The sequence below is a fragment of the Phycodurus eques genome, chromosome 5 (assembly GCF_024500275.1).
Source record: "Phycodurus eques isolate BA_2022a chromosome 5, UOR_Pequ_1.1, whole genome shotgun sequence".
Classification (NCBI taxonomy): domain Eukaryota; kingdom Metazoa; phylum Chordata; class Actinopteri; order Syngnathiformes; family Syngnathidae; genus Phycodurus; species Phycodurus eques.
The window spans coordinates 30,522,406-30,543,907 of NC_084529.1; the positions used below are offsets into that span (position 1 = coordinate 30,522,406).

The window sequence follows — 21,502 nt, forward strand, 5'->3', positions numbered from 1 at the left end:
GGCATGCAGTGCACTTGTGATGTATAATATGGAAAAACTGTGACGCACCAAATCGTGCAGATGTACACTAATATAACCTCATATAAAAACTTGAATGTAGTACTATTATATCATTGAATTATGGAGTTTATGTCCAAATTTTCATGGTGCAAATAAATGTGCTTTAGGCCATCCAAATTAATCAGCAACACAAGAACAGAGATGAGAATAAATGGAGTGAGCGACGGGCTAAGTGGGGGACACAGTGGACAGGGGGTGGTAGGATAACGAGGACCGAGAGAGGGATGGGTGGCTCCAGGATGACGATATATCACTCACAGCCCCAGTGGGGAGGACAGGCAATTACCAGTTGGGCCGTACATAGCACTGGGACTGTTGGGTGTTAAGTGTACAATAGGGGATGGAAAATAAAAGTAGAACATGTGGCCGAGATGAGACGAGGATATGTGTGACTGACGTATCCCAAAATGTATATATCCAACAGTCAAAAATGAACGTGGTGGTAAGGCTTAACAAAGGAGATTTGTTTGTTTTATGTGTGTTACATCCCGCACGTTCTTTAAAAGCATCCACGCAGTAATTTACATGAAGACAATGATGGAACATGCTGAGGGACTTTCATGAAGCAAACATGGAACAAACATCTAAATGAATTTGGAAATAGTTAGTGTGCTGGTCAATCATGGTAAACTTTTAGCCCACCCGTGGTCCTCCCCAGGAAGTTTTCAAGTGTGCAAAGTTATCTGTTTCTATCCTGCTCTATATACTTCTGTCACTACCTGAAGGTGTTGGTCTACCTGGTGTATCTGCACCAAACATCTGTCGTGAATGCTGTATTATTAAGTGTAAAATATGTTCCTGTTTTTTGTTTTGTTTTTTTTTAATCATATTGCTCGATCCAGCCATCATGTGCATATGTATCTGTGTTCTATTTGCAGAGGAGGGCATCAATCACGAGTGCAAGCTGTGTAACCAGATGTTTGATTCACCTGCCAAGCTGCTCTGCCACCTGATAGAACACAGTTTCGAAGGCATGGGCGGTACCTTCAAGTGTCCCGTCTGCTTCACAGGTGAGAGAAAAACAGCGCACGCTCACCTTCAAGGACAGTCCGCAGGGAACTGTTGAGGCTGAGTGCTTGATTACCCTTTCAGGCCCTTAGCCAACAAGAAGTACAGTTTGGTTCTATAGTTTCATACAGTTTGTTCACCCTTGCATTGTGATGTGATACCTAAATGGTACAGCTGGATGGGGGATGGGCAAATATTCAAACATTTGTGCTTAAGGGACAAGGGAGTTTTTTTAAATGGACAGACACGCAGCTGTATTGTTGCAGGTCATCTTTAAAATAAATAAATAAAATGTCTGTGTACAATATGTCAAATAGGTGATTTTAATAATGAAATAACACTTTCATATGTATTCAATGAAATTACATTGAATTATAATTATTTAATGAAATAAAATAATTTTAAAATGTACATATAAAATGATTTATTTTGTATTAGTGTTTTTTATTACTCACAGCAAATGAATTAACCAAACTTTTTGTGGAGTTAGGTCTGACAGCTGTTTTTAACAAATGTTCGGGTGCGGAATCCAAATCTGATCTCGGCTTTTCTCCATCACATCAAGTTTTTGAACTATATATCCCCATTTTCTTAAAAAAATATGAAAAACACTGTACATAACAGATATGTGCTTGCTTTATAAAACTTTTCAAATCTTGACATACAGTGAAATATGAAAGAAACTGGCATGACTGCAATGTTTATTTAACACTATTATGTTTGACAAAGGATATGGCACAAATCCTCTTAATTCCTACTATGCTAGCTTTCTGTCTGCAGATATTGATAGTACTGACCTATTTGGGGCTGCCACGTAGCAAGTTGCCACGTAGCTGTAGATGAGTCCAATCGTAATCGGTCTTACTACAGCTAATCAGTGGAGTTTTGCTGATCTGCAGGGTAAAACTGTGGAGAGAAAACTTGACTTGCTTAAAAAAAAAAAAAAACGACTGCAGTTTTGGTATCAGCATGCCAATTTTAGTTTAAATCAGCATAAAGATCTTCTTCTTTTCCTTCCTGCTTGTCCCGTTACGGGTCACCACAGCGTGTCATCCTTTTCCATGTAAGCCTATTTCCTGCATCCTCCTCTCGAACACCAACTGCCCTCATGTCTTCCCTCACGACATCCATCAACCTTCTCTTTGGTCTTCCGCTCGCTCTCTTGCCTGGCAGCTCCGTCCTCATCACCCTTCTACCAATATACTCACTATCTCTCCTCGCACCGGTCAACACATTTCCCATCTCTATCCTTAATCGCCCTAACCTGGTGCACATCCTTCCCAACGCTATCCCTCGGACTGGCCAACCTGTATAGATTTTCTTCTCCTTCTTTAGTGTCCAACCTGTTGTACGTCATCATATGCCTCCTGTTTGCCCCTTCTACCTTTGCCCTACGTCGCATCTCAATATATTCCTTTCGCCTCCCCTTGGTCCTCTCAGTGTCCCACTTCTTCTTAGCTAACCTCTTTCCTTGTATGATTTCATGTACCTTGAGGTTCCCCCGCCAAGTCTCCTTCTACCACCCCCTGTCTCCTGCAACTTGTTTGCCTTTCACCTCCAAAGTAACACAAGCTCACTATCCCACCGGCCCCTGGTTGCACTCCCCGCAAGCCCCATCTCACTTATTCAACCACATTCTGACACCTTCACGACCTTGCAGAAACACCAATTCATCCACTGCAGTGTCGCTGCTCGCTACAGTACTTTGATTTCAAAATAACACAAGAGGAGGGAATGCTTTGCAATAATATGTTGTTGTGACCCTGCAGTTATGTGACATGGATTGTTGTTAGATTTCTATAAGTTCCGACCTCCCGTAAGGCTGTGAGCGTGTCTCAGTGTGATTTGTGATCGGACGAGTGATCCGGCAGGTGAGATGAAGGAGAAAGTGGAGCATAACGTCGTGTTTCTTTGAAGGTTGACGCTTGAATGAAACACTAGTTGGACGTTTTTGACAGTAACCATTTATTTTCACAATAAAGAGGTTGTTGATTGACCATCAACATGGCATCAAAGAATGTTGCCAGAAGAAGAGTGTGTGGCTAACTAAGACCATTGACATGGATAGAGACAAGTGGAAGAAATTGGTGGACGTCTCTCTTGACCTCCCAGGGGCATTCAGTCAAGTGACCGACCACTGCTCGTCCTCATTAGATCATATAAGCCGATGCTAAAGTATATGCTCTTTTTCTCTCTGTTACAGGACGGCATTTGGTGAATTTGTTTATTGACAGCTGATGTGAGGATTTAGGCTGCCTCTTTAGAGTGGCATGCATAGCACTTGTGCTTCACTTGTGCTATGATTTGAGGATAGATTTGCTTATTTTTTAAGTGACCAAGCTACTTTACACTTCCTTTTTGTTAAATTATTTTCACACGCTTGAGGCACCGCCGCTTGCTTTCTGCAAAGCGTTCGTTTTTTTTTTTTAAAACCAAAACGGGATTGGCAATTAGTCGTCTTCAAGCTCTCATGTCATTGCGGAGTGGTCTCGTCAATGCGTCGAGTAGTTGGTTCAACCTCCAAGGTCCATGCTTGTCTACTTAATGAAGTATAGAAGACGTGCTGTTATTGCCATATATTTTCTTTTAACATATAGGGAAAAGACATTGTTTTATCCCTTACACAACGCGCTCCCTGATTGGGTGGGTGTTCTAGAAGGGTAGTGTTCCACCTGAAGGAAAACTGGCAAAAGGCATTACTCAGCAAACTGCGCCACGTTTACCTTAGAATTCCCCTGAAGGGCTAAACACGTTTGTTATGAGCATCAATTTTCTATTCTACCAAAAGTAACTTTGCTTTTGACCGTCCCTTGTTCTGAGTCCCTATCCCCATCTGCCCCACCCCTCCCTGGACACGGACTTGCTCCCCATGTCACTTCATCTCTCTCTTGGCCTTCCCCAGTTGTTGAGTTGAGTCTTGTGTTGTGTGCCCGTCCCTAGGTGCACAGCAGTGTTTTAAACTTTAACTCTATTCCTTGGTGGCATATGAATTAGTAAAATGGCCACCGCTCCTATGGGGAGTCAATAATTCAGCACATACACACTCGGTGAAAGCCAGAAGTTTACTGAAACAAAAGGGGAGCAAAAGAAAGAACGATAAGAAAAAAACTATGAAACAACACTGGGGCAGAAGTTAAAAAAGAAGAGATAATTTATTGATAAATATCACAAGGTCTGCTGAGGATAGCTCTTGTTTTCCCTGCTTATTTCCCCTGCTTCCTCCTCTTTCCTGCTCTCCCATATTTTCCCATTTCTTGATGTTTCCTTTCAAAACATGTGATTATTTGTACAGCTATGTTGCTATTTATTGTATTATCCTGAGCTTTTTAATGAGCCCTGTCAGAGCTCAGGTTGGCGAGTCGGACCCAGTTGCAGAGACAAGAGGAAGGGCAGTTCGTGAACGAATGTTTATTGTGTGATGCTTGGTCGGAAGCAGACAATTTTGTTGGTGGGCAAAAGGGATTCCGAGGGCTCTACCCGGGATTAGTAGGGTTCCAGAGAGGACCGGTCTGGCAGGGTAGGAGTCCGGGTTGTCAGTGAGCAGCGGGAAGTGATGAGGGCAGGTTTGCGGGGAGTAAAGGTAGGTGGCAGACTGGGGACAAAGAGCAAGAAAGGGTCAGACTTTGGGAAGCGAAAAGTGAATAAGGTGGCTAGGCTACGAAGTCGGCGTAGAGCGTTGATAGTCTGGCGACGAGATGGCGTCCCACAGCGTCTTAAGAGTAGTCAGGAGTAATTAGGATAATGAGATGCAGCTGCTAGACTCCAACCCGTCAAACCTGCAAAGCACTTGTTAAACACCCACACATAAGGGCTGGACTCAGGGTGCTGAGACAGCAGCCCTGACAGTACCCCACCTCCCACGGGGGCCGCACGGTGCACAAGCCAAGCGACCGGGGTGGGTATAATGGAAGTCTGTCCATGTTGATGCCACTTCAAACAGTTTTTCCCCCAGATAATTTGATACATCCATTGTTACTACTAAAAAAAATGTCAGACATATTTCGCATCATGTCTTGTTTTGTCCACTTCCTTAATTTTATTGTTGTTGTTGTTTTTCACCTAAAGGTCGACGCTTGAGTGATATTTTAAATGTGTGTTCTTCCTCTCCCAGTGTTTGTACAGGCCAACAAGCTGCAGCAGCACATCTTTGCAGTCCATGGTCAAGAGGACAAGATCTATGACTGTTCGCAGTGTCCTCAGAAGTTCTTTTTTCAGACTGAACTGCAGGTAAGTTAGTTGCATCGCATATTTTTTTTTTGCTCTGTCATCAATCGATCAGCTCTGAATAAGGACAGAGGCAATGGACATATAATTTCAAGCTTTAGCAAAAAGCCTTTTTTTTCTTTTCTTTTTTTCTGGGGTGGGTGGGGGGGTACTCTGAACTCCTGCCCCCCAACCCTCTGAGAAGCTTCTTGGCAAGTGTGATGTCCTTTCGGTGTGTTTTTGTGTGTGTGCATGCATGTGTTCAAACGGGAAGATGAGATCAGTCAACCAGGAGCAGGTCATAAGCCAGCTGTGACCTGGTCAGTTACGAGGTTAATCTCTGGTCTTGCATTTCATCGTGTCATTATCTACTGGAGTCATCTTGCAACAGACCAGTAAGCAGATAAATCTGCCCTCTAAGTCCTGATCTGTTGCCCGACTGCTGAGCAGAAGTGGAAGGAAGTGTGATGTGTTCTTCATCCTATGCTCCAAGGAAAGCAAAAACTACGTTAGGTACCAAGTTGTTGTTGTTTTTTACCACATTTATGCCACTGTTATATTTGCAAATTATGTCATATATAAGCATTTCTTACAGCCCGCAGATGAAAGTGTTAATAATTGATGCGGAATAAATAAAACCCAATTTAAAGGTCCCTCCGCAGATATTCTTTTATGAAATCTGCAACAGAACCATGGCAGAATATAAAACCTCATTCCGCTTGCTATTTAATCCTGACAATTTGCTTTAAGGGAATAATTAGCATGTGGTATTATGCACTTTTCTCCAAATGTAATGTTTACCTTTGTGCTTTAAAGGTGCCTTGAAAACAAGTCATCATTCTTTTTCAGGAGCATTAACAGCAACCAGACTGGAAGTCTGATCCATTATTGTAGAAATCAAACATTGACAATGTTAATATGTGGCATTATAATAGAAAATAGTAGTTGATTTATATTTAGATATAACATTTACATCATTTGAGGACCTACTTGCAGCCAAAAAAAGACAAAGTCACGCAGGGCTGGATGTGGTGGGCATATGGCCGGCCAGTCCATTTAACAGCAGGGTAGCTGTCGGACCCTGTCGGTTAATGTCCACACAGACACAACTCGCACTCCACCCGCTGTCGTTCCTTTTACTTCTGCGCGGTCCCAGGTGACTCCTCACCTCTGAAAATCTCATTGAATAACGCGTCTTCAAATGATCTCATCACGTTCATTCATTCATTGTTCATTTTTCAAATATTTTTTCACACTTCCGTGTCAGTGGTGTACTGCGCAGATGTGATTCATCAACACACAATTCAACCCATTCCACAAGAATTGTATTGCTCAATTAATAGATGATCATGCGCGTCCCTAGTTTATAATAGAAACTAAAAGGTTGTGTAAGATCATGAAAGATTCATTCTTTTTGGGGCACTCAATTCACTATATTTCTTCCCCTTTGGCGGCTGCACTTAAGGCTTTAGCCACCTTATTAACTCTTTAGTGCCCATTGTAAGTGTGTGTGTGTGTGTGTGTGTGTGTGTGTGTGTGTGTGCGTGCGTGCGTGCGTGCGTGTACGTGGGTGTGGACGTCTACGTGCGTGTGAATGTGCGTTTGTGATAACTTGCAGCCTCAGTCTGCCGTGCCACAGCTCCATCGTCCCACAGGAGGGCTCTCTAAGTGGGCTGGACAGAAAAGGCCGACTGGTCGAGACGGAGAGCTCCTACCAAGGAGGTTAATGCCACTGCTAGCATTTATCGTGTGTGTGTGTAATGGGGTTATTTGTGTGTGTGTTTTAATGAGGTGCGGATGGATGAAGACGGCTGCTTGGCTCGCTCGAAAAGGATTTGGCCTCTTTCAAGCCCTCAGAGGGTTTACTGTATATGATGTCCAGCTCACACTGTCGTCCTCTATCGCGCTCACACACACGCACACACACACACACACACACCCACACCCAGGGGTCATTGCAGCATGGACACATCGCTGCATCATCCTCTGTCCCTCCAGACTGACTCCTTCTTCCTTTCTTCATTTCCCGTCCTTCTTCCAACTTTGTCCCGCTTTTTCTGCATGCAGAGTCCCGTTCCATGTCATATACCGTACTGTCAGTGGCCAGCCCTCTCTGCCCATCTTTTATCATCCAATTTTCACTCTTCCGGTCTTTCTCCCTGCCTCACATTTTTGTCTTCCTGCCTCTCTCCCTTTGACTCCCCTCTTGTGTCCCTCAAGAACCAGCCCCTATGCATATTTTAGCCCCTCTCCTCTCTTCTTCTCCTCTGTGCCACTCCCTGGTGCCACATAAATAGTGCAGACATAAGCTGGTAAATAAGAAATGTTTTGCTGTGCGTCTTTGTGCATGGGTGTTTGTGTGTGGGACTGAGGGAGGGTGTGTAAATAAGAAATGCTGTGGCCCTGATCAGCAAGGTATTTCTAGATCTCATTTAGTCCCAGGATTTCGTTCTTGCTTTCTGCCTGTCAATGTAACACTTTTTTTTCCCCCGGATTCATTTCTTGAGCACATAGTTGTTGTTTTTTTTTACTTGCAAGGGGCGCTGTTCTACAGCTCCTGGCCTGAATGAGGGTTTCCCTTGATCCATCTATCACCAAACCTCCCCAGTCATCCCTCCTTTTGATTCCTCTGGATCTGTTGGTCTCCTTTAGCGCTAGTTAATATTGCATTAGCACTCGATGGGTGAATTGCTGGTCAGATAAATAAGTGAATGGATGGGGCCGGGAGATAATAAGTTTTGCAACTGCGTTGTTTCTCTCCACCTGTTCTGTCACTGCTGTGTTGAATATTATAGTTGTACATGCACACATAGTAATGCTTTTAGATGCAATTAAAGAACATGCACTGTTTTTACACCCACAGGCCAAAGCTGGAAGGTACACCTCCACAATCTAATGAGACCCTATATAGAACCAGATCAAATATTTAGCCTTTACAATCATAACAATGCTCGGCGATGTATTTATTCCGCACCGTTTATTATATTAAAAATAACTGTCTGACAGTGTCAAAACAGAGTATGTTTTTTCCAATTGAAAAATGATTGATTCAGCTGTCTTGGACCATTCTTTAATTTAAATTGTGCTGGTGTACCTAATTAAGTGACCGGTCTGAAATGAAACTTGTGCATCGATGGCGTCCACGCATTCATTCGTCGCCATTAGGCTTCCAGGTGTGCTGGAGCCTATCGTAGCTGACTTTGGGAAAGAGACTGGTTGCCATCCAATTATTATTGCTTGTCAATTGAATGATGACCATCCAAAAGTGACCGATCCATCAGTATGTTGTACATTCGAAATGAAATCCCTCTCGACGGTACCTCATCAAGGAGACATGTTATACATCTTTTTTCAGATTTTAAAGCGTCCAACAAAACTGAATGCATCTCTTCTTACCTTTTACTTTCATGTAATGTTTCACCCCTCCACGTCCAGACTGCAAATGATTGTGCGAAGCCAGCACTGGCTAAGTTATCCATACCCCACTCCCTCTGAATGCAGAACAGCTTGCTCACAGACACATTTTCAGAAATAGTCAGCTAACACAAGATTTACTTGGTTTTTGAACGTCAACTTGATCAGTGGGCTGGCAATCCGGAGATCAAACTATTTGTATACAAGCACTTCAAAGGTCAATTTTCCATAAAAGGTCCACTTTAAAGTGAGAATTTGATTAGTATGTGAACTAAGTAAATATTTCATTGGGAATATGAAAATATGAGTCAATGATAGAGTCACACTAATCAAAAACCCAAGGTATAAATTAGTTATTGCTAAAAAAAAATGACTATGTTTTCTTGTTATTTCTTTACTGATACTGGCTACTATAATCCCACTACAATGGTTAAAGCTGTATGTGCAACTATCTTTTATATGTCATCATTGGTGTTAGCAGTATGTCTGAGAACAATGTTTTCGTCTAACTGAATCAGAGAGCCCATTGTCTCCCTCTAACTGAATAATGAAAGGTGTCTATGTGGCTGAACTCACAATGTTTTTTTGGTTTTTTTTGGTATTTGTTCATTCGAGTGTGGGTTCTGACAATGTTTGGGTGTTGCTGTTGGCTGTGAATTGTATGTGAAGTCATAGTGCACACTTTTATGATCCACGTCTGTGTGACCGTGTGTGTCAGTCTGCGTGCACGACGGAGAACTTGATCCAAAGATCCTTTGGCGTTCCAAGGTAGAATACTCAGTTGCCTCAAGTGCTCTCTGGGTGACTGTGTTATTAAAATGGGTAACTGGCAAAACACACGTGTCATACATGCAGAGCAGTCGCCTTTCAGTGAAATTCGCCGTTTTGAACTCAAAATAGGCCACGTGAATACGTGAATCGTACAGATCCAATGAGTTTTTCCTAGTGGGGTGGGGTCGCCGTCGTCGTCACTGTCGTCATCATGGGCTGTTTCGTACTCCTTGAACGCTGGCAACTAGATCCATTCCACACATCCACCATCCACACAGATGTAGTTTCAGAATATTACTCCACAGCGGACTAATATGCGCTAAGGACAAGCTGTGGAGTCACGGGAGTTGACGACACCAGAAAAAAACACTTCCGCCGCTTCAGGTGTTAAGAAGTAACGGTACTTTTACTCCCTTTCAATTATCTAAATGTCGCTCGCTACTTTTATTACAATTATTGCTTATTTATCAACTATATTGTGGGCGAGACTTCAACTTCCACATTTGGCGCTGTTTGCGCCAATCCAGTTTAAGCGGTAGTGACGTTTAAGTCCCATTCAACAATCAAACGACACAAGAAAGTCACATGACCTCACACAACGTCTTCTATTGGGCTTCCCGGGCACAGGTATTAACACTAGATAAGCCAGCCCGGCTGATTGTTGTGCCTACGTTGCGGCCATTTTGGGAAGGTCGTCGTTACCATGAAGGCAACGGTGCGCGACTCGTGTTTACATTTTAGATGAACAAAAACAACAGCTTTCATGTATTGTAGGATTTGTCTGGCACTATCTATAAATATCTAGATATTTCAGCCCACTTATAACTTGCAGTAAAAAAAAAAAAAAAATGTATTTTGTTATTTTTATTTTATTGATGTTCATGCTGTGGTTTAAAAAAAATCAGAAGTTACTCACTATTTACTCAGTACTTTGGTAATTATTTCACTGTGTACTTTTTACTCCAAGTAATTTTTTGGAGGTTTACCATATTTTTTTAAGATATAAAGGCAGCGTTCCCCAAACATTTTGACGCCTTGGACCATTATGTGAAGACACATAAGATTTACACATGCCGGCCGTGAACCGTATTCTGACAGTGCCGTAAAGAGTCATGGTGTTTTTGGTGCGTGTCGGTGTTGTCTTACTTCTATGATGAATAAAGTTCTCATTAGCATACAGTCGTCTGCAAATTCTTGGACGTAATAAGCTGGCAATAAAGCTTCACTTTGTGTCGCTGCCCTTATTTCTCGCCACCAATCTGTGGTCTCGCTGCCGCTGGTATGAGGCTAGCGGCATTTGCTTTGTTAGCTTCGGCTATCGACTTAAGGCTAACGCGTGCTCGTTTATCCAGTCAGGCGTGTGCCTGTGTCGTGGTTTTTCCTTTTGTCATCAACAACATCCTGTCTCGGAAGGGATGTTTCGGTGATAAAAGTATTTCAGTCCGCAACGGAAAGTGCATTTTGGGGCCATTTCCGCTGTGCGAAGATTTGCGGTGACTTGTGTCTATACGTAGGTAGTGGCCCGAGACAGCGGCGTAGTGGCCCAGGGCCACCGTTAATGTCGGACCTTAATGTTAGGTTAAATGAAAACTCGAAATTAATTGTACGTGAGATGGATGGATGGATGGATGGATGGATGGATGGATGGAGAGACAGTCATCCATGCTACTTATAACATGTTCAGTTGACTTAAAAGAAATGAGAAAAATACTAATCCATGTTGTCCCATCCCATTCTCATTCTATTTGAGTGCAAACTTTAAAAAAAAAATTTGAATAGGTATCATTACATAGTACAGCTAATCTCTCGTTTGAGGAACAGAAGATGTCACTGCGCGTTTCCAGGATTGGCTCAGTTCTGCTTTGCAACCGACGAATGCTTTTTACACATAGACAGTTTTATCGTAAATGCATTGTGTGTGGATTTACATTTTTCAGGAATCCAGATGTAGAACTTTAAGAAGATATGTTTTTAATAATACGGGGCTGTATGTGGGAAGTCACTGACGGTGTACTGCACAGGTGTCAGACTCATCCACATCATTCCATGTGTCCCAGGAAAGCAAATCATGTGCATCAATTTCCATGATTCTTGCTAAAATCTGGACCAAATTTTCAAATCGTCATCTGGAATAAATAATGTTGAAATATTGTAAAAGCATTTTTTCTGTGTGTTACCAATTTTATTATTATTATTATTATTATTACTATTATTTTATTATTATTATTGTTAAATCTGTTCTGTGACTGACTTGCGACAAGAACAGGGTGTACTGTAGTTCACCTTTTGCCTTTCCCAAAGTCAGCTGGGAATCGACTCCAACTCACCAGGGCCCTGAGCAGGATAAGCATAGAGACGGATGGATGTCTGCATGTACGTAGCCAATGTGTGCGTGCCGCCGTGTGTCTCCACACACATTTAACCTGGTCTCTAGTATTTGTTTGTTCGTGTATGGGTACATTTTTGGTTGCTATTTTGTCTTGTCACCCGTGTCTGCAGGCTCAAGTCTTCGTGTGAAACAGCCTCCTAGTCTGCATGGACCACACTCCTCTGAGTACATTTGTTTTTTTTTTTGTTGATGGGAAAGATCATCTTTTTTTTTTTTTACATATGCGTGTGGCTCTCTTGGTGTGACTCAAACGTGTCGTGCGGGGCTCCAGTGTGATTAGCTGTCTGTGCTGGAAGTGAGGTCACTTCCTCCTTTGTGTAGCAGCTTCCAGCAGGGAGCTCGCACCTTTGCTATGAATCAGAGGTGTGTGCCTTTGCCTCTCGGGTTGCTGTTTTGGGTGCGCGCCCATTCGTGTTGCGAGTGTATTTTGGGTGTGTTTACTGGTCCGAACCTTACTGTCTGGGGCAGAGGGGAGGGGAAGTCCCCATGGGAGAAACCACTCCAAACAGGAGGTCACACCGGGTGAGCTGACGGAGGAGGAAATCAGGACTGCCTGTGACTCGGTTAAGAGCTAAACTGATGTTTTGGATAAACAAACGGGTGTCATTTACCACTTAGCTGGAGAGATAGAGGAGTTACAGGGAGACATGTGGACAAGTCACCCTGGGAGGTACGGAAGTGTTTGTGAGGGGAGCAGGGAATGTATGCAGGCGGGATGCTAAGGGCAGAGGGTGCGTTTATTTTAAAGCTGCTCCCGAGGCAGCATCCTGTCCTGGACAGGTGGGGCTAAAGACAAGCCAGGGAGGAGAGGAAGCGGGCTAGCCCATCTGCTCGTCCCCGACACACACACACACACGCTCACACACACCAATTTAGAGACACGCGTTGTAGGAAGAATGTCAACTGAGCTATAAATACATTGAGCTCACAGAAGACCACAATGCCACTAAGGTGATTTTTCATTGCTGGTAAAAAGGGCAACACACACATATGCACACACACACACACACAGAAAAAACACACGCAGTCACTCACACTTGAAATGTCTCCAATTACCCCTATATGTACATGCATTTGACACACATTTACTGTATGTACTGACAAGACACGCCGTGATACATGAAAGTAGAATTCACACATACTGTATATGCACACACACACACACGTACACGCGCAGATACGTATTTCTTACTTAGGTGACATTATTTCAACATGTATTTTTGACTGAGTCAAAGTGATCATCCGACCTATTTTCCCCACATACAAGAAATTTCATCACTGACTGCATGTTTGTGTTACTGTTAAAAGTCCAGACCTGAGCAGTGCTTCTTTCTAACTTTAGACATGATCAATGCACGAACACACACCCCCACTATCAGCAAAAGTGACAACAAAACCCAACACGAATGCACACGCAGGGATTCAGTGTGCAATGCAGATGATAACAGAGACAAGTGCACGACAAAGTAGATTACATTTTCTCTTTATCTCCATCTCCTCTTTTCCAATGTTGTCCCCTTCTACCAAACAAGAGAGTGTGCGCGCGTGTGTGTGTTCGTGCGTGCGCATGGATGTGCTTTCAGCTGCAAGTGCACAAGGCCATGAATGCATTCCCATGTGTGCGTCTCGCAGTGGTGTGCGTAGGTAATGCGACAAGACCATATTTCCCCAGGGCCCGGGGCTCTGCTGGCTTTCCACTCGTTCTCTCTTAGTAATTTAGGAAAAACAATGACAGGCCTCGATATGGACTGGTCCAGTCGTGCCTGGAAGACGTCTCTTCTGAGGACAGTCCACATACTCTCCACACAAAAACAATGTACTATTCTACATTGAATTTTCATCGTTATTCACTAAGGCTATGTTCACGCTGCATGGCATGATGCCCAAATCGGATTTCTTTGTTAAATCTGATCTTTTTTATGTAGTCGTTGACATTACGACAACGAACGTGGCTTCTAATGTTAAAGGCATGTCAATGAAGTGACGTGCATGCGCACAAAACGCAGTGACTCAGTGGAAGTAAAAATGGCCTCACGTGTAGCTCTCGGTTCTGACGCATTTGTGGCATGTTCAATGATTCTGTGCAACCGGAGCTGACATTTTCTGAACCATTCACTGAAAGATTTCATTTTTCATAATTTGGATGATGATGATGATGATGATGATGATAATAGGGCGGCACGGTGGACGGCTGCCTCACAGTTCTGAGGACCTGGGTTCAAATCCGGCCTCGCCTGTGTGGAGTTTGCATGTTCTCCCCGTGCCTGCGTGAGTTTTCTCCGTGTACTCCGGTTTCGTCCCACACACCTAAAACATGCACGGTAGGTTAACTGAAGACTCTAAATTGCCCGTAGGTGTGAACCTGAGTGCGAATGGTTGTTTGTTTATTTTTGCCCTGAGATTGGCTGGCGACCTGTTCAGGGTGTAGCCCGCCTCTCGCTCCGGCACGCCCGCGACCCTAGTGAGGATAAGCGGTACACGAAATGGATGAAAGAATGAAGGGATGATAATAGCTTACAGCCAATGAAAACCCGAAATTCACCATCTCAAGGTATTAAAATACTTACATAAAAAAAGTCACATTAAAAAAACTGGATAGTATATTCTTGTTTGATAAATTTATAAACTATACAAATTCCACTTTTTGAATTGAACTACTGATTACTGTAAGTAATCTTTTGATGTAATATTCATATTTAATGAAATGTGCCTGATGTCCAAAAGATCGGACACATTAACATTCGACGTGGACCATCAGCTGATTCATTCATTGATGAAGGAATCAATACTTTTGAGCTTATAGTGTATACACGTGTTATTTTGCAGGTGTCTCACACACACACCTGCACGCTTCTGATTGATCAACGTGCTGCCTGATCAATGCTAAGATCGCTGCATTAACACACGGATGAGGAGAGGGTAGCTGGCGTGTGCCTCCGCTCTCATCCGCAGACGTCATCCATGTTTCATTGGCTTCCTGTTTGGTCGTCATCTCCCTCACGCTCTCCCTCCAGGGAGTGTCCCTCCATCTCACCGTCCTCCCTTGCCCTTATGTTCCATCCCTCACTCCATCTACAAATCAATACAACAACAGCAAGCCTCCCCCCCCACACACACACACACCACCCGTCTGCTTCGTTTACCTTGCTGTAATATTACCTTGCCTTGTATCCCTCCACTCCCATTACAATCTTTAAGAGGTCAAGTGTGACATAAGCAGTGCAATGGAGTAACTAATAAGATTATGTAATTTAACTTCTAGATTCATGTAATTGTAAAACATTACATTACAAGGAGGAAATGTGTAGTTAAGTTAGAGTTGCTATTGTAAATTTCCATGATTACAATTTTAGTTACATTTAAAAAAATAGCCACAACAGCTCGGATTTTTTCTCCCCCCCCTTTTTTTTTTTTTTTTTCATATCACTGTCACCAACTACCTTTCCAAAGTAATATTTCCATCACTGGACTTAAGGTAACAGAGGATGGATGCGACTCAACTAGAAGAGGCAGGACTTGGACTTCTCACATCAGTAAAAAGGAATACGCCTGACCTCTACTGGCTTGGAGAGGAACTGCAGCAGTTCAAGAATGAGATAGAGACAGAGACCCAGAGAGAGGAGGTGGTCATTTTGTCACAATGGGGTCAGTACCATCCCAGTACAATGTGTGATATTACTGGAGACACCTTTACTCGGCAAGGGTACCTTTCACATTTGAACTGGTATGGTACCGATTCCCAGTGCCTGGGAATCCATACTGGTACTCAGCGGTACCAATTTTCTGTACTTCTGTGTGTTTATGTGGCAATAATTCCAATAATAAAATCCCCCCAAAAATAAATTCCAAATTTTTCAAAAAATACACTTTGACACATCTAACAGAACAACATCCCAAGTTTAAAACAAATGAGCAAAAGAGGATTGGAGTTTAAAAAAAAAATGAACCAGTAGAAAGTCGAAATCATACAAGCAATAAATAATTACGAAATTAGGGATGTCCAATTTTATGTGTTAATGCATATGATTAATCATAAAAATTGCAAATTAATCACACAATTTATTTTTGACCGCACTCGCTCGCTAAGCGCAGATGGATATCTGGAACATGGTGCAGGTTGCTATAAGGTCAGTGATCACGCCAGCGCAAAGATGAGTGAAGAAACTCCGACTGTTGTGCTCTGTGGCAAATTTTGCTTCAAAAGTCACCCCAGTGGGACTTTCGATAAAAAAAAAAATAAAATAAAAAAAAGGTAATTCCCATATAGTGCAGCGCTGAAATACCATCTCAAAGCAAAATGTGCTATTATGTGTGGGATATTTGGCGCCTGTGATTAATCGCGATGAATCGAAATTGAAAAGTGTAATTAATCCGATTTAAAAAAAAAAAAAAAAAAAACACAATTATTGATTGACGTCCCTATAAAATACAAAGTGTGAAGCGAACATATTTGCAGTGAACTGCAGAAGGAACCAAGATAAACAGTCATTGTATTTCACTCTGCATGTGTAATACAGTACAACATAACATTGGAGGGAACGCTGGCAAGCTATTTTTGCTAGTTTGATCAATTTACAAAAGATTGTCTCATATGAATGCAAGACTTGAAAGCCATTTGTTCGACTTTGCTTGCTCAATGTAACACTCTGCGACCCCTAACGAGTCGTTAAACAAACAGACAGACAGATTGATTGATTGATTGATTAGATCAGGGATGTCAAACGTACGGCCCGCGGGCCAGAACCGGCCCCTCAGGGGGTCTAATCCGGCCCGCGGGAACTGTTGCCCATCACTCAAGTTTTAGTTCATCTAGATGTATAGACTCTTAGTTTGAAACTCGTGCTTTGATTTTGACACAAGTACAATACAACCGGAAGTGCTGTTAGTCATGTGGCCTGACATGCACGAAGCTGAGAGAGACAAAAAAGATCGGAGCACCGGAGCACGCCTCCAATCAATATGCAGTCAGAGAGTGAGACTTTGTGTGAAGCAATGCCAATATATGTATCATATCATGTCTTGTTTGTTCGGTAATTTTATGTGCACATGTGCAGTCACAAATGAAGTAAATTGGGACATGGGTTGATTAAAGCCTGGATAAACATGGTTGAGTTACGTCAGACAAACAAATGATCCGAGTGACTCGCTGTGGTGGCGATCCCCTGACGGGGAAAAGCTGGAAGTCACTGCTTTAGTGAGACTTACTGTAAGATAGATCATTTATTCATTTATTATGATTATTTATGATATTATTTAGTAATCTAGATAATAATAAGATCATTTGATGCATGCTAACAGTTGGAGAGGGCTTTGCTGATTGTTTGTGCAGACTAATGCTAACCTCATATAAAAGCTACTGAGTGACAGTTGCATAAGTAGCAAATTTGAGTTGCCGTTTGTAAGCTTACATTGCATATGTGTCCTTAATAGACATCGCAAATACATTTGTTTTGTTGTCATTTTTTGGTGTCACTCTGTCAATCTGCCTGTATACATTTACAAGGCAGGCGGATAACTGTACTTTCATTCGAAAAAGTTCCCACTTTTGTTTGTATGGTGTGATGAGTCAGTTGAGCCTTTCAAGATTTCCAGATGGAAATCACTGATTCATAAATGAAAATCACTGATTCATAAAATTGTGGAAAATACACACATTTTTGTTATTACATTTAAGATTGCTCGTTTGATTCGAAAACAAGATAATAATCAATCAATTTGAATATTTTCCCAAATGTAGTTGTGAATCTGTGCACCCACCAAAAAAAGGATTAGACAGACAGACAGACAGACAGATAGATAGATAGATAGATTCCTGTAGAGAATGGATGGATGTAGTGCTTATGTGTTCAGCATTAAAATGCTTCCCTTTCCCCCGGACAGGCTGGAGCTCGGACTCTAAAAGCGAATGATGGCTATTCTCAAAACACTCACACCCCCGCACACACACTGTCAAGCTTAGCAAAAGGGCTCAGTGGAACGTGCTCAGCAAGATAAGGGCCACAGAATGACAAATAAGTATTATCAACCCAAAACCACATATAATCCTTCATATTTCATATGTTCTCCTCCCTTCTCTCTCTCTCTCTCTCTCTTCTCTTTCTTCCTGCCATCCCCTCTTCTCTCTCTCTCTCCCTCTCGCCTTTATAACTCGTCTGTGGTGGGGCCTATTTATGAGCCAGGGTGATTAATCTGAGGGAAACTGCTTTTTAGGGTTGCTGATGGGAACTCGGGGGCGGGGGGTGGGTGTCGATTGGTCGTGTCTCACTGGGAATAGTGGTCTTGTGTGTGTGAGAGAGGGAGCGAGAGAGCGAGAAGGAGAGCAATAAGGAACGTTTCACGGGGACAAGCTGCACAGTCGAGGGAAAATGAGGATAGGAGGAAAGCATCAGAGAGGAAATTTCTCTCTGATACACACACATGAATTCCCAGAGAAATCTTTCCAATCATCTTGCCGTCACACACACACACACACACACACACACAGGGAGAGAGAGAGAGAGAGAGAGAGAGCGAGAGAGAGGAGTATTTCCCTTGCTTTAGATGTGATGGCTTTGCGTTCCAAACCAACAAATCCAGATTATCAGTTCAGCTCCCTGTTGCAGCCGATATGCAGGATCCACAGGGGACTGACTGGGAAGATGTGTGCGCGTGCGTGTTTGTGTGTGCAAGCGAGAATGTGAATCAGCATGATCTCACATGTCGTTTTCCACACATCCTGCGCCTCACACTTGTTTTCACCTCATTTGTAATCTTTCTGTAAATTTGGCAGGTTTTCACACACAAGTTTACAATTCACTTTCTTTGCGCTCTAAACTGTGCTGTGAGTGTTGATTATGATTCGAGGTGTTTGTGTATGATCATCACACGCCCGAAGAGAGATGATCTTGACCGATGATCTCAAAATACACTGACTTTATTTATAGCGGGAACATGATTATTGAGGTTAATTAATGATTCTGATGATTCCGCTCGTCCGTGAATGTGAGGGACTTTTTTGGGGAAGGATTCAAGGGCTTCTATTGCCAATGCTCTCTGCCAGTTTTTCTCAACTGTTGTCAGCCCAAGTCCCACGTTTTCTGTTGTCGCGAGCCACATTTTTGATTTCAGTTAAGAACAATAGAGAAATGTTTTTCTTGAAATAGCTTTTGAAACGTGTACCGTTTCAAATATGTTTGTTCACGGTGCCTTTCAGAGCACCCTATTTAGAAACATCACAACTACAAGTGCATAAATAAATAGAGTAAAATTTGATTTCCCAATTGCAAAAAAATACGACTACAAAATTACACTTCTTCTTTTTGGGAAGGTCCCTTACCTAACATGTTCCATGCACAAATAAACATACCGTCACCTTTCTGATGCATGCCTGTTAAAATATGATTTTCCAAATAACACAAATGCAAGTAACATATTTCACTGTACACTAACGATGAAGTCCCGCTCCTACAAATGTTAACATATCATCGTCTATCACTAACGCAGTAGTAAAGTATTTGTAGTATATATATTTGTATGAAAAAGCAGGAATAAAACATATGGGTACCGTGGAACGACGGACAAAACAGACACAAATTCGCTATTAACGAACTAAACCTAATGACAACACCGAGAGTCTGCCAGGTGGCGGCATAGTAGTACTTTCATTTCTTTGGCCCGAGTTCAAAAAAACGCAATTAGACGAGAATTTCAGTGAAAGCTTCCCCCCCAAAAATCTGCAAATACGGGAATTCACAATTGCCAAAACACAAATCTATGCACTGTATTGCTTCCAGTTTAATTCATCAACAATCAGTCTGACCACCTATCAATTGCGATGACTTAGCATTTCCTCTTTCATGTTTTGTGTGTGTGTGTGTGTGTGTGTGTGTGTGTGTTGCTGTATTCGGTGATGGTGTAAATAAGTGTCACACAAGTCCACTCTCTTTGTTGGGTGCGCCATCATCGCGTCTTGGGCCATCAGCTGTTCTCAAACGAGGAGTCCTTGCCGCCCATCTCCTTCGGAGGCAGTGGCGGGGCTTCCGTTATTGGGGGTGGGGTGCGACGGGGGGCAAGAGAACAGCAACGTGCTTACAGAGCCCATTATTTTTCCCATCATGTGTTCTCACTTCTCTCCTCTCTCCCTCCCCTCCAGAACCACACACTGAGTCAGCACGCGCAGTGAGACCGAGGCCCGGCAGGATCTCTCGGCTCGGTCGGGGCCCCCGACCCGGAGCCGGCGGGGAGCTACATCTCCGCATCACAGCCAATCAAAGTGTCATTTGCCACTCACATGTAAAAGTGTAACGATCGCACCGCCGGGTGTGGCTATTAGCAGCAGCGGGGGAAAGGAATATTAATGGGATATGCTATTAAATAAAGAAAGGGAAGCAGGATCAAGAGAAGGAAACAAGGTATTGTATGTGCAGTATTTTTAATCGTCTCAGCCAAATTCTCTGTTACCATGTAATTATTTTTTTTTCACAGATGAAAAAGAAAAATACTCCATTTTGTTTTGGGTCATGTTCATGGGTCCTAGAAAATCCTCATTTTCTCTTCCTTCAGTTAGTATTCAAATTCATCTGTGCTCGATTGTTTTCCTTCTTCCATATGCATTTTCTTTTCTTTTCTATCTTTGAGTTCTCGCCGTAAGTACGTACTCGTGCCGTGTACTTGTGATTGTCTGTCCTCCAGTTGTAAGTTCCCCTCCCAAATCTCCTTTCTATGATTATTGTTATATATATATTTTCTTCTCTTTTTGTAATTACTATGAAAGAAAGACAAAGGAACAAATTAAATTGCAGAATACCACGAAGATGTTTCTCTTTTTTCAGTCTCCAAGGGGCCTCGAATGGTTATTGTAAAAAAAAAAAAAAAAAAAAAAAAAAAAAAAAAAAAAAAAAACAAACAAAAAAAGTAACATCATCAATTTCAGTGCGTCTGGTCAATGACTGCTTTTTAAATGTGAATTAACCAGATGGCAATAATATAGTACAGACAAAAAAAGATAAAAACAAATAAATACTTGACAAATGAAGACATTCTGTGTGGTGTGACTTTATTCCAATCGTGTCAGTCATATTCAGTTGGATGCATGTTAACGCTCCATGAGAATATTCGGTTGTACACGTTTTCATGGAAATGGATGCAAAGTAAGTACAACAAAAATATAACAGGTGAACGCGTGAATATTTTGTTAAAAGAAGACATTTGCAAACGGTTTGTCATTAATATTTTTGATTTATTGTCAGATGGAGTCATTTGCGTGTTAAACTGTAATACGATACATATTTCGGGATAATTTAAAGTTCCCTTTTTACACAAACATGAAATGTTAATGCCAATAAATTCCCTCATAGTTCTCTTATATTCACATTTTGTCCCGTGGGCTACATACTGTGCATTAACCTGACGTAAATGTAGCGCAGGGAGTGTGGGGTTTTAGTGGTTAGCACGTCTGCTTCGCATTTCTTATGTTCTGGGTTTCAGTTTTGATTCAGGACCTCCTGTGTAACGTTTGCATGTCCTCCTCGTGCTTGCGTGGGTTTTCTGCGGCCTCCTGCGACCACTCCAGTGCGTGAGCCGACTCGAACCTAAAGTCGCCTGGGATAGGCTCCTACTCAGTTAGGAACGGTGCTAACGAAAATGCGCGAATGAAATATTACCGCTGCATTACGTTGC

At 42.4% G+C, this 21,502-nt stretch overlaps 1 protein-coding gene across 4 annotated transcripts in view; it reads left to right on the top strand.

Annotated features, from left to right (window-relative positions):
• Window positions 1-20,845, top strand: part of znf423 (zinc finger protein 423) — a 141,855-nt gene extending 121,010 nt beyond the window's left edge. For all 4 annotated transcript variants that reach the window (XM_061676238.1, XM_061676239.1, XM_061676240.1 and 1 more), the window contains 3 exons: window positions 939-1,070; window positions 5,180-5,295; window positions 19,977-20,845. In XM_061676238.1, coding sequence (XP_061532222.1) covers window positions 939-1,070; window positions 5,180-5,295; window positions 19,977-20,006 — 278 coding nt within the window. In that variant the 3' untranslated portion in view covers window positions 20,007-20,845. The remainder of the gene's footprint in view (window positions 1-938; window positions 1,071-5,179; window positions 5,296-19,976) is intronic.
• Window positions 20,846-21,502: the final 657 nt, after the last annotated feature.